Raw genomic sequence first — 13,199 nt, 5'->3', positions numbered from 1 at the left:
ATCACTACTGCGCAGACTCTGGCTCCAAATGAATCACTACTGCTCAGACTTGGGCTCCAAATTAATCACTACTGCTCAGACTAGGGCTTCAAATGAATCACTACTGCTCAGACTCGGGCTCCAAATGAATCACTAATGCGCAGACTCTGGTTCCAAATGAATCACTACTGCTCAGACTCAGGCTCCAAATGAATCACTACTGCTCAGACTCAGGCTCCAAATTAATCACTACTGCTCAGACTCGGACTCCAAATGAATCACTACTGCGCAAACTATGGCTCCAAATGAATCACTTCTGCTCAGACTCGGGCTCCAAATAAATCACTACTGCGCAGACTCTGGCTCCAAATGAATCACTACTGCACAGACTCAGGCTCCAAATGAATCACTGCTCCGCAGACTCAGTCTCCAAATGAATCACTACTGCTCAGACTCGGGCTCCAAATGAATCACTACTGCTCAGACTCGGGCTCCAAATGAATCACTACTGCGCAGACTCTGGCTCCAAATGAACCACTACTGCTCAGACTTGGGCTCCAAATGAACCACTACTGTTTTTTACAGTCTATGGTATAATCACCTCCAGGGGTGTGAAGTAACGAATTACAAATACTGCGTTTATTATGAGGGGGGAGAATCCACAGCTCAGTACTCACTACTCAATACTCATGAGTACTTTTAAATAGGCTACTCTTTTACTCTTAATATAATATCCATTTTATACAATCCGCCTTCATTTAGCAAGTGCACTCGCGCATAAACAATAGGGGTTATGCGCAACAGACTTCCGTATTCTGTTAACCGGGTCTCGTCGGTTCCAGTTCAAGCGTTTTGCATATGCTTAGTTAAATATGAAGCCTTGGCAAGATGGCGCCGCGGATGGCAGCCATGGTTTGTAGCTACTTGGTACTTGTACTTTTTTTGTTTGTTTGTCCTGTTTTAAGCAATTTTTTCCCGATCAGCTTTACTAGGAACGAACTCCTGGACATCAGAAATAGCACACCAAATAACTTTCTGCCGACATTTGAGCATTCAGATGTTTTACTGGACATTTTAGTCGGAGGAGCTGCGTTCCGATACAAGCGCACCAGACGACGTAAGCGAGGGAAGCGCGCTGGCGCGCTCGTGAAATTCCGACAGCGCGGTTTTAGGACTCCGCTGCCGAGCATTCATCTGGCGAATCTCCGCTCCCTAGCAAAAAAATCAGACTAACTACGACTCCTCACCTGCACAAACAAGGACTTTTTAAACTCCGCTGCGCTCTGCTTCACGGAAACCTTGCCTAGTATGGGTCAACCATCTCTCAGGACCTGAAGTGGGACACTCACATTGACTCCATTGTGAAAAAGGCCCAGCAGAGGTTGTACTTCCTTCGTCAGCTGAAAAAGTTCAACCTGCCACAGGCACAGATGACACAGTTTTACTCCGCTATTATTGAGTCGGTTCTGTGCTCTTCTATAACTGTCTGGTTTGGGTCAGCCAACAAATCAGATATAAGAAGACTGCAACGGACTGTTAGGACAGCAGAAAGAATCATTGGTGTGCACCTGCCCAGTCTTCAGGACTTGTACAACTCCAGAGTGAAGAAACGGGCAGGTAACATCATCAAAGACCCCTCTCACCCCGGACACAACCTGTTTGCACTTCTCCCTTCAGGCAGACGCTACAGATCTCTGTGCACTAGAACATCTAGGCATAAAAACAGTTTTTTCCCCCATGCCATCTCCAGCTTAAGCAGCTAACATATGAATCTTTACCTGCGTTCTGTAATTCATTTCCGTAATTCATCATTCTACATCCTTAATTATTGCCTCTTTCTCAAGTATTATGTAAATACATATGCATATCTCTTTATTTATACAGTTCTATATAGAGTAAATAATGCACAAATCTGTACATAAATCTACTGTTCCAGATTCATACACATTATTTATTGTTAAGTTTTTACTATTTAAATGTTTTTTTTTTTCTGTTCTCATGTCAGATATGTATGTATGCATGCATGTATGTATGTACCAGGAGCACCTTTAAAAAAAACACAACAAATTCCTCATGTGTTTGCACACACCTGGCGAATAAAGCTAATTCTGATTCTGATTCTGATTCTGATTACTCAAGTAGTTTTATTGACAAGTACTTTTACTCTACTCACACTACATTTTTTGGAAGGTAATGGTACTTTTACTTGAGTATATTTTTTCAGTACTCTTTCCACCACTGATCACCTCCCATAACTGTCTCACAAGATTGCATTTCCAAACATCACTGAATGCAAGATGACATGACAGTGTTTATTATTGCATTTTGTCTGCAATTTATTGTATTAAAAAAAAGAGCCACAGGCGTCCCCAGTTGCCGAAACTGTCATCTTTATTATTGATACTTTGCACCAGGAAGTGATGATTTTATTCTCTTGAACACATGGGATGAAAACTGTGGTTTATTCACAGATGTTTTTGTGATTATTCTAATTATGCACACAAGTTAAATGAGTAAATTTTGATGGAAACAAAGCCAGTGTTGGTTCAGTTCAGTTCACTAACTATGTAAAGTGCTGACTACAATATTATTAGTTTAGTTTGTATTCTTAGTTTTCGAATAGCTATGCATTCAAATTAAAAATAGAATATTGATAAAGCTCATAATAAAATATGTAATAACTTCTTAAATTTAAATTATTATGGTAGTTAGAGTCAAAAATAAGATTGATGTTTTTATGCTGAAATTTGATAAAGAAGAAGAACAGGCCACCAAAACTAAAAACAAAATAACTTTTTCCTGTTATCATGCCATTGTTAACTGAGTGATCACCCAAAACGTATTATAACAGGCTAAACTTCATGTGTTCATTCAGGGACAGTCTAGTGCTACAGGTAGTATTTAAAATAGTTTTTAGGCACATTTCAAAACCCTGGATGTCTTATTGTCTGTGCTGCACACTTGATGCCTTTCAGCAAAAATTACAATTTTGAATCCAAAATATGTGGGTGGAGGGAGCTTTTGATTTGATTTAAATTTGATTAATGATTCAGAATTTGATTTAATGCTATGTAATGGTCTTTTTCTAATGTTACATTTACTGCCAAACATTTTTTGTTCATTTTGAGAGATCATTCATTCATTTTGTTAACATTTTATTGCATTTACATTCATTAAAATATAATCTATTGTAATATTTTATTGTTTAAGCCATCTAATCTTTTTCACTTTTCATGAGTTTGCAAGTATGTAATTTATATATATATATATGTTTTTTTGTTTTTTTTTGCTAAATTCAACATTTATGTGTCTTTTAATTTGGGTGAAAGCTCTGCATCATAAACCTCATGCTAACATTTAAACTAATGTTGCAATATTGGCTGAAAAGCCTCCACCGTAGAGTATTTTTGTCCTTGCCATAAACTGATCCATTAAACTGATTATAGTAATTCATCTAGGGACATATTTGGCTACACAAACCGTGATTTGTTGCATCTTTGTTTGAAAGTACTCCTAGAGGAGAGAACGTAAGTGATAAACAAACATGATCTATCTAACAAGCACGTTATTTGTTACTACCAAGATTTTTCCCAAGGAGCAGTCCTGGCAATCACAGGCTTTACCTAAACTGACAAGTATAGAGGAGTTATTTGAGGTCACACAATATTCTGGAGCGCTCTTGTTCAAAATATACGTTCAGCTCACTCAGTTCCTAGTGTTGACAAATCAAGAGAGACATGGGAATATGAAATGTATGTCCTTTTTTCTGAACAATGCTGTGTCACTGCTTTTGAGTTACCTTGCTGTTTGGCTACTGCGCTCTCACTAGAACTTGGATCAAAGCAATTATTTGAATCAAGTTTAGCTTTAGACTCAACTGGATTATATACTAACCGTATTACACAACATTAAAGCTGTATAGTTATAATCCAGAAGTACTAGAGAAATATTGGCTTGGAAGAAAGTACATGCAGTAAAGCTAAAAATGTTGGCAAGAGCTTAGAAGTACAGTGGCCAAAATATTGGACACTCCATTTCCAGTGGACTCAAAGCGTTGTCTCTTAGGAAATTGCACTGATTTTAATCTCAGACACAACCACAAAATAAAATATACAAACATTGCTTTCACTGTTGCTAGGAAATGCATTGCACTGACCTGGAAGTTGAATTCCCATCTCGATCACAAAATGCATCCCTCTGCAAAAATACACTGGGTTAAGACAACAGAATGATGAATTTAGGTTGATTTTAATTTAATTTTGAATCTAATAGATTTTTCATTGCATTTTCCTTTAGTATAGTTTGTTTTAATTCAATTACCAAAAATCTTTCTTTCTTTCTTTCTTTCTTTCTTTCTTTCTTTTTCTTAGATTATTAAAAAAGTGAAATGCATTGGGTTAAGAAAACAGAATAATAAATAGAGAATAATTTAAATTGAATTTTTAATTATAATAGATTTTTTTCTTGCTTTGTCCGTTAGCTGTTTATAATTTCTGTGCATCTTTTTAAATGGTCATCTAATGTTTATATTTTAGTTTATTTTAGATTTATTTCAATTACTGGAAACCTTTTTTCCCTTTTTTTAAATGATTTAAATAAAGCATGAAATGCATTGGGTTAAGTAAGCAGAATGATGGATTTAGAATAATTTGAAACATTTTTAAAAACATTTATTTGATTGATTTCTTGCTTTTTCCTTTAGTAACATTTATAGGTCATTGTTGAGATACCTGTATTTGCTAATTTTGTATTTCAAAATGAACTTGATTTACTAAAAACAATGTTTATATATATTTTTTTATAAACATTTATGTATTTATTATTTCAGTTTTAGTTTTAACCATTTTAGTACTGCAACTTATTGCAGTTATTTGCCAAGACAACAATTCTAATTGTAAGGTTTTACAGTACATCTAAAATGTATAGTCTATTTCAGCTTTATTTTAATTTACAATTTTTATTATATTTTATAAAAAATAAAAAAAAAATACAAAAAGTAAAATGAAAGAAACCAGAATGATAACTTGAGGATGATTTAAATTTAATTTTCAGTTTTAATTGGATTTTTTCTTGCTTTCTTCCTTTTATTTATAGGTCATTGTTGAGATATCCATATTTGAAAATAGGAAAACGTGTGTAATTTGTTTTTAGTTTTAGTTTTAGCCATTTTAGAACATAATTGATAATTAGAAATGTTGCTAACTGAAATAGGTTGACATTTTTCATCTGTATAAACAGAAAACATTTTTAATTATTTAAAAAATGCATTGGTTTAAAAATGATGAATTGGGATGTTTTTAATATAATTTTTTATTTTAATTTAATTATTTTTGGCTACACAAACCGTGATTTGTTGCATCTTTGTTTGAAAGTACTCCTAGAGGAGAGAACGTAAGTGATAAACAAACATGATCTATCTAACAAGCACGTTATTTGTTACTACCAAGATTTTTCCCAAGGAGCAGTCCTGGCAATCACAGGCTTTACCTAAACTGACAAGTATAGAGGAGTTATTTGAGGTCACACAATATTCTGGAGCGCTCTTGTTCAAAATATACGTTCAGCTCACTCAGTTCCTAGTGTTGACAAATCAAGAGAGACATGGGAATATGAAATGTATGTCCTTTTTTCTGAACAATGCTGTGTCACTGCTTTTGAGTTACCTTGCTGTTTGGCTACTGCGCTCTCACTAGAACTTGGATCAAAGCAATTATTTGAATCAAGTTTAGCTTTAGACTCAACTGGATTATATACTAACCGTATTACACAACATTAAAGCTGTATAGTTATAATCCAGAAGTACTAGAGAAATATTGGCTTGGAAGAAAGTACATGCAGTAAAGCTAAAAATGTTGGCAAGAGCTTAGAAGTACAGTGGCCAAAATATTGGACACTCCATTTCCAGTGGACTCAAAGCGTTGTCTCTTAGGAAATTGCACTGATTTTAATCTCAGACACAACCACAAAATAAAATATACAAACATTGCTTTCACTGTTGCTAGGAAATGCATTGCACTGACCTGGAAGTTGAATTCCCATCTCGATCACAAAATGCATCCCTCTGCAAAAATACACTGGGTTAAGACAACAGAATGATGAATTTAGGTTGATTTTAATTTAATTTTGAATCTAATAGATTTTTCATTGCATTTTCCTTTAGTATAGTTTGTTTTAATTCAATTACCAAAAAGCTTTCTTTCTTTCTTTCTTTCTTTCTTTCTTTCTTTCTTTCTTTCTTTCTTTCTTTCTTTCTTTCTTTCTTTCTTTCTTTCTTTCTTTCTTTCTTTCTTTCTTTCTTTCTTTCTTTCTTTCTTTCTTTCTTTCTTTCTTTCTTTCTTTCTTTCTTTCTTTCTTTCTTTCTTTCTTTCTTTTTCTTAGATTATTAAAAAAGTGAAATGCATTGGGTTAAGAAAACAGAATAATAAATAGAGAATAATTTAAATTGAATTTTTAATTATAATAGATTTTTTTCTTGCTTTGTCCGTTAGCTGTTTATAATTTCTGTGCATCTTTTTAAATGGTCATCTAATGTTTATATTTTAGTTTATTTTAGATTTATTTCAATTACCGGAAACCTTTTTTCCCTTTTTTTAAATGATTTAAATAAAGCATGAAATGCATTGGGTTAAGTAAGCAGAATGATGGATTTAGAATAATTTGAAACATTTTTAAAAACATTTATTTGATTGATTTCTTGCTTTTTCCTTTAGTAACATTTATAGGTCATTGTTGAGATACCTGTATTTGCTAATTTTGTATTTCAAAATGAACTTGATTTACTAAAAACAATGTTTATATATATTTTTTTATAAACATTTATGTATTTATTATTTCAGTTTTAGTTTTAACCATTTTAGTACTGCAACTTATTGCAGTTATTTGCCAAGACAACAATTCTAATTGTAAGGTTTTACAGTACATCTAAAATGTATAGTCTATTTCAGCTTTATTTTAATTTACAATTTTTATTATATTTTATAAAAACAAAATAATAATACAAAAAGTAAAATGAAAGAAACCAGAATGATAACTTGAGGATGATTTAAATTTAATTTTCAGTTTTAATTGGATTTTTTCTTGCTTTCTTCCTTTTATTTATAGGTCATTGTTGAGATATCCATATTTGAAAATAGGAAAACGTGTGTAATTTGTTTTTAGTTTTAGTTTTAGCCATTTTAGAACATAATTGATAATTAGAAATGTTGCTAACTGAAATAGGTTGACATTTTTCATCTGTATAAACAGAAAACATTTTTAATTATTTAAAAAATGCATTGGTTTAAAAATGATGAATTGGGATGTTTTTAATATAATTTTTTATTTTAATTTAATTATTTTTTCTGTCTTTCTCCCTTCCATTTCAAAGTCATTGTTAAGATTCCTGTATTTGAAAATATCCAAATACTCTATTTTTAAAATGATACAATTTTCTAATGGAAATGTAAGTTGTGCTTAACCGACTAAAACCCCCATGATGCTGGGATGTTATGAGTGGTTACCAGGGTGTTGCTATGTGGCTGCTAAGCTGTTCAGAGGAGCTTTAGTGTTGCTAGGGTTGTTCTGGATAGTTTCCATAAAAGTAAAAAAAAAAAAATCAATATATATAAAATGTATTTTCAAAGTTATTATTATTATTTTTTTACTTCTAATTAATCATTTTATCAATTTGAACCTTATTGTTATTATTATATAAAAGGTTTAAATGAAACCTTTTAATACCTTATACATATATTTATAGGTATTTTTTATTATTTTATATATGTGTATGTCTGTACTTTTTTGCTTTCACTTTTCAATTTTAGAGTAATTTCTATATACCTTGAATTTAATTTAAGTCAATATTTCAGTTTTACGTTTAGTCATTTTATTACATTAACTTATTGACTTTGCGAAGGCAACATTTTTCAAGTTTAAAGGTGACATATTATGCCCCTTTTTACAATATGTAATATAAGTCTCTGGTGTCCCCAGAATGTGTCTGTGAAGTTTCAGCTCAAAATACTCCACAGATCATTTATTCCACTGCTCTGTTATCTCCTCTCAGGCTGGGACTCTAAATTGTGTTCTGTGCTCGTCTGTGCAGCCAAAGACAGAACAGTTAACATGTTTTGCTCAAACTTTCGCCATGGCATTAGAACTAATACACCGTTGTCACTTGTCACTATATATATATACAAAACAATAATTAAAAAATGTTATATATTATATATAGTTGTTGTGCTCTATTAAATAAAATGTAATTTAATTAAATGGAAGTACATTTAAAGGTGTTACTCACTGAACTATAGCACAAAATGAAATATTTCTATTGCTATGTAATGTCTGTTGAGTACCATTGTTTATACACAGGTCTTGACAACCATGGCTAATGAAACCCGAACTAAGCTAACCTCTAGCTAGCATTAGCCAATAGAGTCCTCAGCTTCAGCATAGACACCAGATGAGTGTGGATTTCTCCTCCAAAGCATTGATGTGAGCTCTTCAGTTCCCATTTTCAGGTCAGGGATTTGTAATAAGAGGAGACAGGAGTAAACCGGCTGCTTTTGTACCTGGTGAGCCTGGCGAGAAACCATAAAGAAGTCAGGAAGTCTTATAGAGGAAGAACCTGCGCTAGTAACTTTTAAAACAATAGGGATTTGAAATCTAATCTGAGGGCAATTTACAGCATCTCTCTTGACTGGAAAGTTTAGTCCTCAGGGAAATGGATCACCGTTAGATCATTGTAAAAGCTGACATCCCATCAGCACTGTGAGGCTAGCTAGTCAAATCCCACCGCTGCTAGTCTGTTTTCATTGGCGACTACTGACGGGCTGTTTAACTAGGACTGCTGTCCAACATGTGAAATTAAGAAAACCTCTACACACACATTCATGGTAATAGAACTGTACAAGCAGAGATGTTACATTTTCCAAACGAAAATGAGCAAGAATTTGTAGAATGCCGAAAGAAACTGGCCTTTCCCACAGAACAACTGCACATTATCCATCAGAGGAGCCTGGTTAAAATAGAGGTACACTGCTGTTCACAAGTCTGGGGTCAGTAAGATTTATATTTATTTATTTATTTGAAGGAAATTCATACTTTTATGCCACAAGAATGCATTAAATGATCAACAGTGAGAGTAGGCATGGGCCGGTATGAGATTTTGACCGTATGATAACCTTAAGCAAAAAATATCACGGTATCACGGTATTGTCGTTACAGCTCTAAAATGTGTTATTTTTAAATGACTGGGTAAAAAACAACAACTTTTTTTCCGCTGAACACAATATATTTTCTTCTTGAGCAACATACAGACTATTCAACGGTATAACGGAAAATATTAGCGGTTTTGAAACCGTGAAATTTTCAAATCGCGGTATACCTTGAACCCGGCAATCGGCCCATGCCTAAGTGAGAGTAAAGTAATTTCATAATGTTACAAAAGATTTATATTTCAAATAAATGCCGTTCTTTTGAATTCTCTATTCATCAAAGAAAAAAAAAACTTTTTTACTGTACATTTTTTTGGTGAGCATAAGAGATTTAAAGAAACAGATTGGGATAGATAGACAGACAGACAGACAGACAGAGACAGATAGATAGACAGACAGACAGACAGATAGATAGATAGATAGAATTTAGTTTTCAATGATCTTCACACCATTTTTTGTACACAACAGAAGTTTAGGCTCCAAAAACAACCAGAAAACACCATTAAAGCCATAAAAGTAGTTAACATAATTTGTGCACTACATTGAAAGAAAACCACATGATAGCTTTGCGTGATGGACAGTCTGAAATTTGAAGAAAACTAGTTGTTAATCCCTGAAAGTCTTGCCCTCCACTTCAGCACTTGAGTCTCTTCCAGAGACTCTAAATTAAACGCCACCATGCTTACGAACCAATAAAATCAATGATGTCAATCTTGACATGTCATTTTTAAATCTTATGTGAAATAAGATTTCTGAACAGAGTTGTTCACAAGTCTCTCGTGTCTTATTGCTTAATTACAGTCCTGGTTGCTCTTGGGATCAGACACATGGGAGGTTGTGTTCGGTAAATGTGAGCTTCAATTGATTTGACACCAAATAAAAAGGCGGTCAGAGTTAGACGTGAGTATATTTAGCTCTTTAAATTGTATCAACACACATGATAGTTTGAGTGGGTAAAGAAACCAAGCAGAAGTATTCTGGAGCACTGGGAGCCCGGCTAATGTTCAAGGTCAGTGTGTAGCCGGTGTCCAAGAGGGATTTACTGGTGGGAAGAGAGAAGCAGCTCAATGGATAGGTGGACGACCAAACATAAATAATACTGGAGAATGAATTAGTGTTTTTCTTAAAAAAAAAATTTTCATCCAGCAATAACAGTCACAATTGAGAGCGATATGATTTTTCAGGGCAAAACGAGAAATATGAGATCTAAAAGTAGAGGGCATCATTGAACTGCCCATTCACACCAAGGACGGTACCTTGGACGGATGAAGATATATTTTTAAAAATGAAAAAAAATAAAAATAAATAATAGATTTAGTATTTGGAAAAAAGATTTTTTTAGATTTAAAACTTCTAAATTTTAAAGAAAAGTCAAAACTATAACGATAACAGCACAGAAGATTTTTTTCTGATGAGCGATAAAAACATTGACAGCCAATCAGAATCCACTCACTTGGTGTGAACGAGTCTTAAAAGGATAGTTCACCCAAAAATGACAATTCTGTCCTCATTTACTCACCCTCAAGTTCTTCCAAACTTGTATGAGTTTCTTTGTTTGGTTGAACACAAAAGAAGATATTTTGAAGAATGTTGTTAACCAAAGAGTTGACGATAGCCATTGAAAATATGTTTTTTCTTGTCAACAGATCAGCAAATGCCTGGTCATTCAGATTCATACATCTAACATCAGAAATCGACTGCAATGAAGAATGGATTCTGCATTTTAAACTGGGGTTCGAGAAAATGTTTAAAATAAAAAAGTATTACACTTCAGTAAATGTTGATGTTTTTGTGTCTTGCAGTCCTCAAGAACGACCCGCTCGGATGAGGAGAGGGACACCGGTTGGGACGCCTGGGGCGCATGGAGTGACTGTTCTCGCACCTGTGGAGGCGGAGCCTCGTATTCTCTACGCAGGTGTCTCAACGGAGGGTGAGCGAATGCACATACATGCATTCATATCTTCATGACATCTCAAACACAAACCCTTCCTTTAAAGCCACTGTATTTAATCTTGAAATATCAGTTTCAAAATTATTCTGATGGCACACTGACTTCTAATAAGGCGAGGGCATATGTAAGAGAGTATGTAAATTTGGTGAGCATGTACGAAATTCTGTGAAGACGGCAGATTGCTTTATGACAGCAACATATGTCTACAGTATTACACTGTAATTAAGTGATATATTTACGACAGTGATTTCCAACCACTTAAAGGGGTCATAGGATGCCCATTTTCCACAAGTTGAAGGTGTTTGAACACAGTTGTGTGGCCGCAGTGTGTGAAAACAACCAGCCTATAATGGTAAAAATCCACCCACTCATTGTTTTATAATCCCAATAAATCATAAACAGTCTCTCCACACTAGCAGTTCCAGATTTCTCACTACTATGACGTCGTACTCGGGGAAAGTCCCGCCCATTTGTGACTCTTTGCCCTATTAGCATATACACAGCCCTGAGTCAGAAGCAGTGGTCCGCCATTACTGTTTTCTTGCTGGAGATACAATGTCAGCACCAAAGAGCCATTAAAAGTGTCGTGTGTTGGGATGCACCAACGAACATAGGAGTCTCCATAGACCGCTGAGGACACGGTGGTTAAATTTCATTTTCGAAGGAAATGTTTCGGAAAAAAACAGAAAAGTCCTATACGTTTGTGCTAACATTTTACGCCAGACTGCCTCACAAATGACGGTCAGTTCAGCGCTGGAGTTGTGCAAAGATTGCTTCTGAAAGAGGGATCGATACCAACGCTTCGTCTGCAAATGTCCACACTCCAGACAAAGTAAGCATCACGCCTCATATTTTGTTTTCCAAAAGAGCTTCTTGGCTCTCTGTAAGGCTAATGTTGCTAAAGCTACCATTGTCTCTGCCTGTTTTCACTAATGCTGCCTTCACGTGCTACCAGAATGATCGTAAATAGGAATGTGGTAGTTAAAAATTGCATTTGGAAGCAATGTGAGGTTAGTAACATGGTCACCACCAGTTAAACTGTAACACCGGTATGCCCGCGAGCATGAGCTCTTGAAGCTCCGCACTCTTCTGAAAAGGGAGGTGGGAGCACCAGCTCATTTTCATTTAAAGGGGACAAACACAAAAACAGCGCGTTTTGGCTCAAACCCTGAAAGTGGCAATTTCAACAAGCTATAAAAAATTATCTGTGGGGTATTTTGAGATAAAACTTCACATACACACTCTGGGGACATCAGAGAACAATTTAAAATATTGTATCAATGCATTCTATGACACCTTTAAATCTACACTGTAAAAAAATCTCTGTCTTATTTACCCCTTAAAAAAACAACTGTTTATAATAAATGGTTTTTGCAAGTAAAAACTCCAAATTATCCATCATGAAAAACTGTAAATAGCAGATCATTGCATTATATTGTAATTTTACTGTAAAATACTGCTAATTTTTAAAAACTATGAGTTACATTATAACTTACAGTGAAGAACATTTAAAATCAGTAAAGCTTTTATTGAGTCAACTTTAAAAACGTTATTACCTGTCGGCGCCAATAGCCTCGTGGTTAGTGTGTCGACATACAGTGCAACTCTGCTCACAGTGACCCGAGTTTGATTCCCGTCATGAGGTCCTTTGCCGATCCCGCTCCCTGTCGTCTCTCTCTACTGTCCTATCTATATAAAATGCATACCCCCCCCAAAAAAAAACAAACAAACTTTATTACCCATAAAATTGTTAATTTACAATAAATTTCTAGTTGAATTATTGTCAACCTTATAAAAAGTCAAAATAATGGTTTTACTTAAGTTGACTGTTTTGTTACATTATGTGTTATTTAGTGAATGTTTAACGCTGTTATCCTGACATGTGATATTCATCATGTAGTTTTATCTTGTGTATTATCATGATGGTTATCAGTACACTTTAAGGTGAAAAGCCAAATTTGATAGTTCAAGTACAATGCTATATTGACATATCAACTGATGCACTATACAGTTATAAGCTGTATACTCGCAGCAATTTGCCATCCCATAATACCTGAAACAATGCCACCATAGTT

At 34.4% G+C, this 13,199-nt stretch overlaps 1 protein-coding gene across 1 annotated transcript in view; it reads left to right on the top strand.

The window, feature by feature from the left end:
* Positions 1-13,199, top strand: part of LOC107736989 (ADAMTS-like protein 3) — a 195,209-nt gene that overhangs the window by 102,427 nt on the left and 79,583 nt on the right. The window contains exon 4 of the mRNA XM_016548379.1: positions 10,976-11,103. Coding sequence (XP_016403865.1) covers positions 10,976-11,103 — 128 coding nt within the window. The remainder of the gene's footprint in view (positions 1-10,975; positions 11,104-13,199) is intronic.

The sequence above is a fragment of the Sinocyclocheilus rhinocerous genome, unplaced genomic scaffold (assembly GCF_001515625.1).
Source record: "Sinocyclocheilus rhinocerous isolate Xijiao unplaced genomic scaffold, SAMN03320098_v1.1 scaffold433, whole genome shotgun sequence".
Classification (NCBI taxonomy): domain Eukaryota; kingdom Metazoa; phylum Chordata; class Actinopteri; order Cypriniformes; family Cyprinidae; genus Sinocyclocheilus; species Sinocyclocheilus rhinocerous.
Note: the sequence above shows the minus strand (reverse complement) of the source record. Positions and strands in the feature narration are given on the sequence as shown.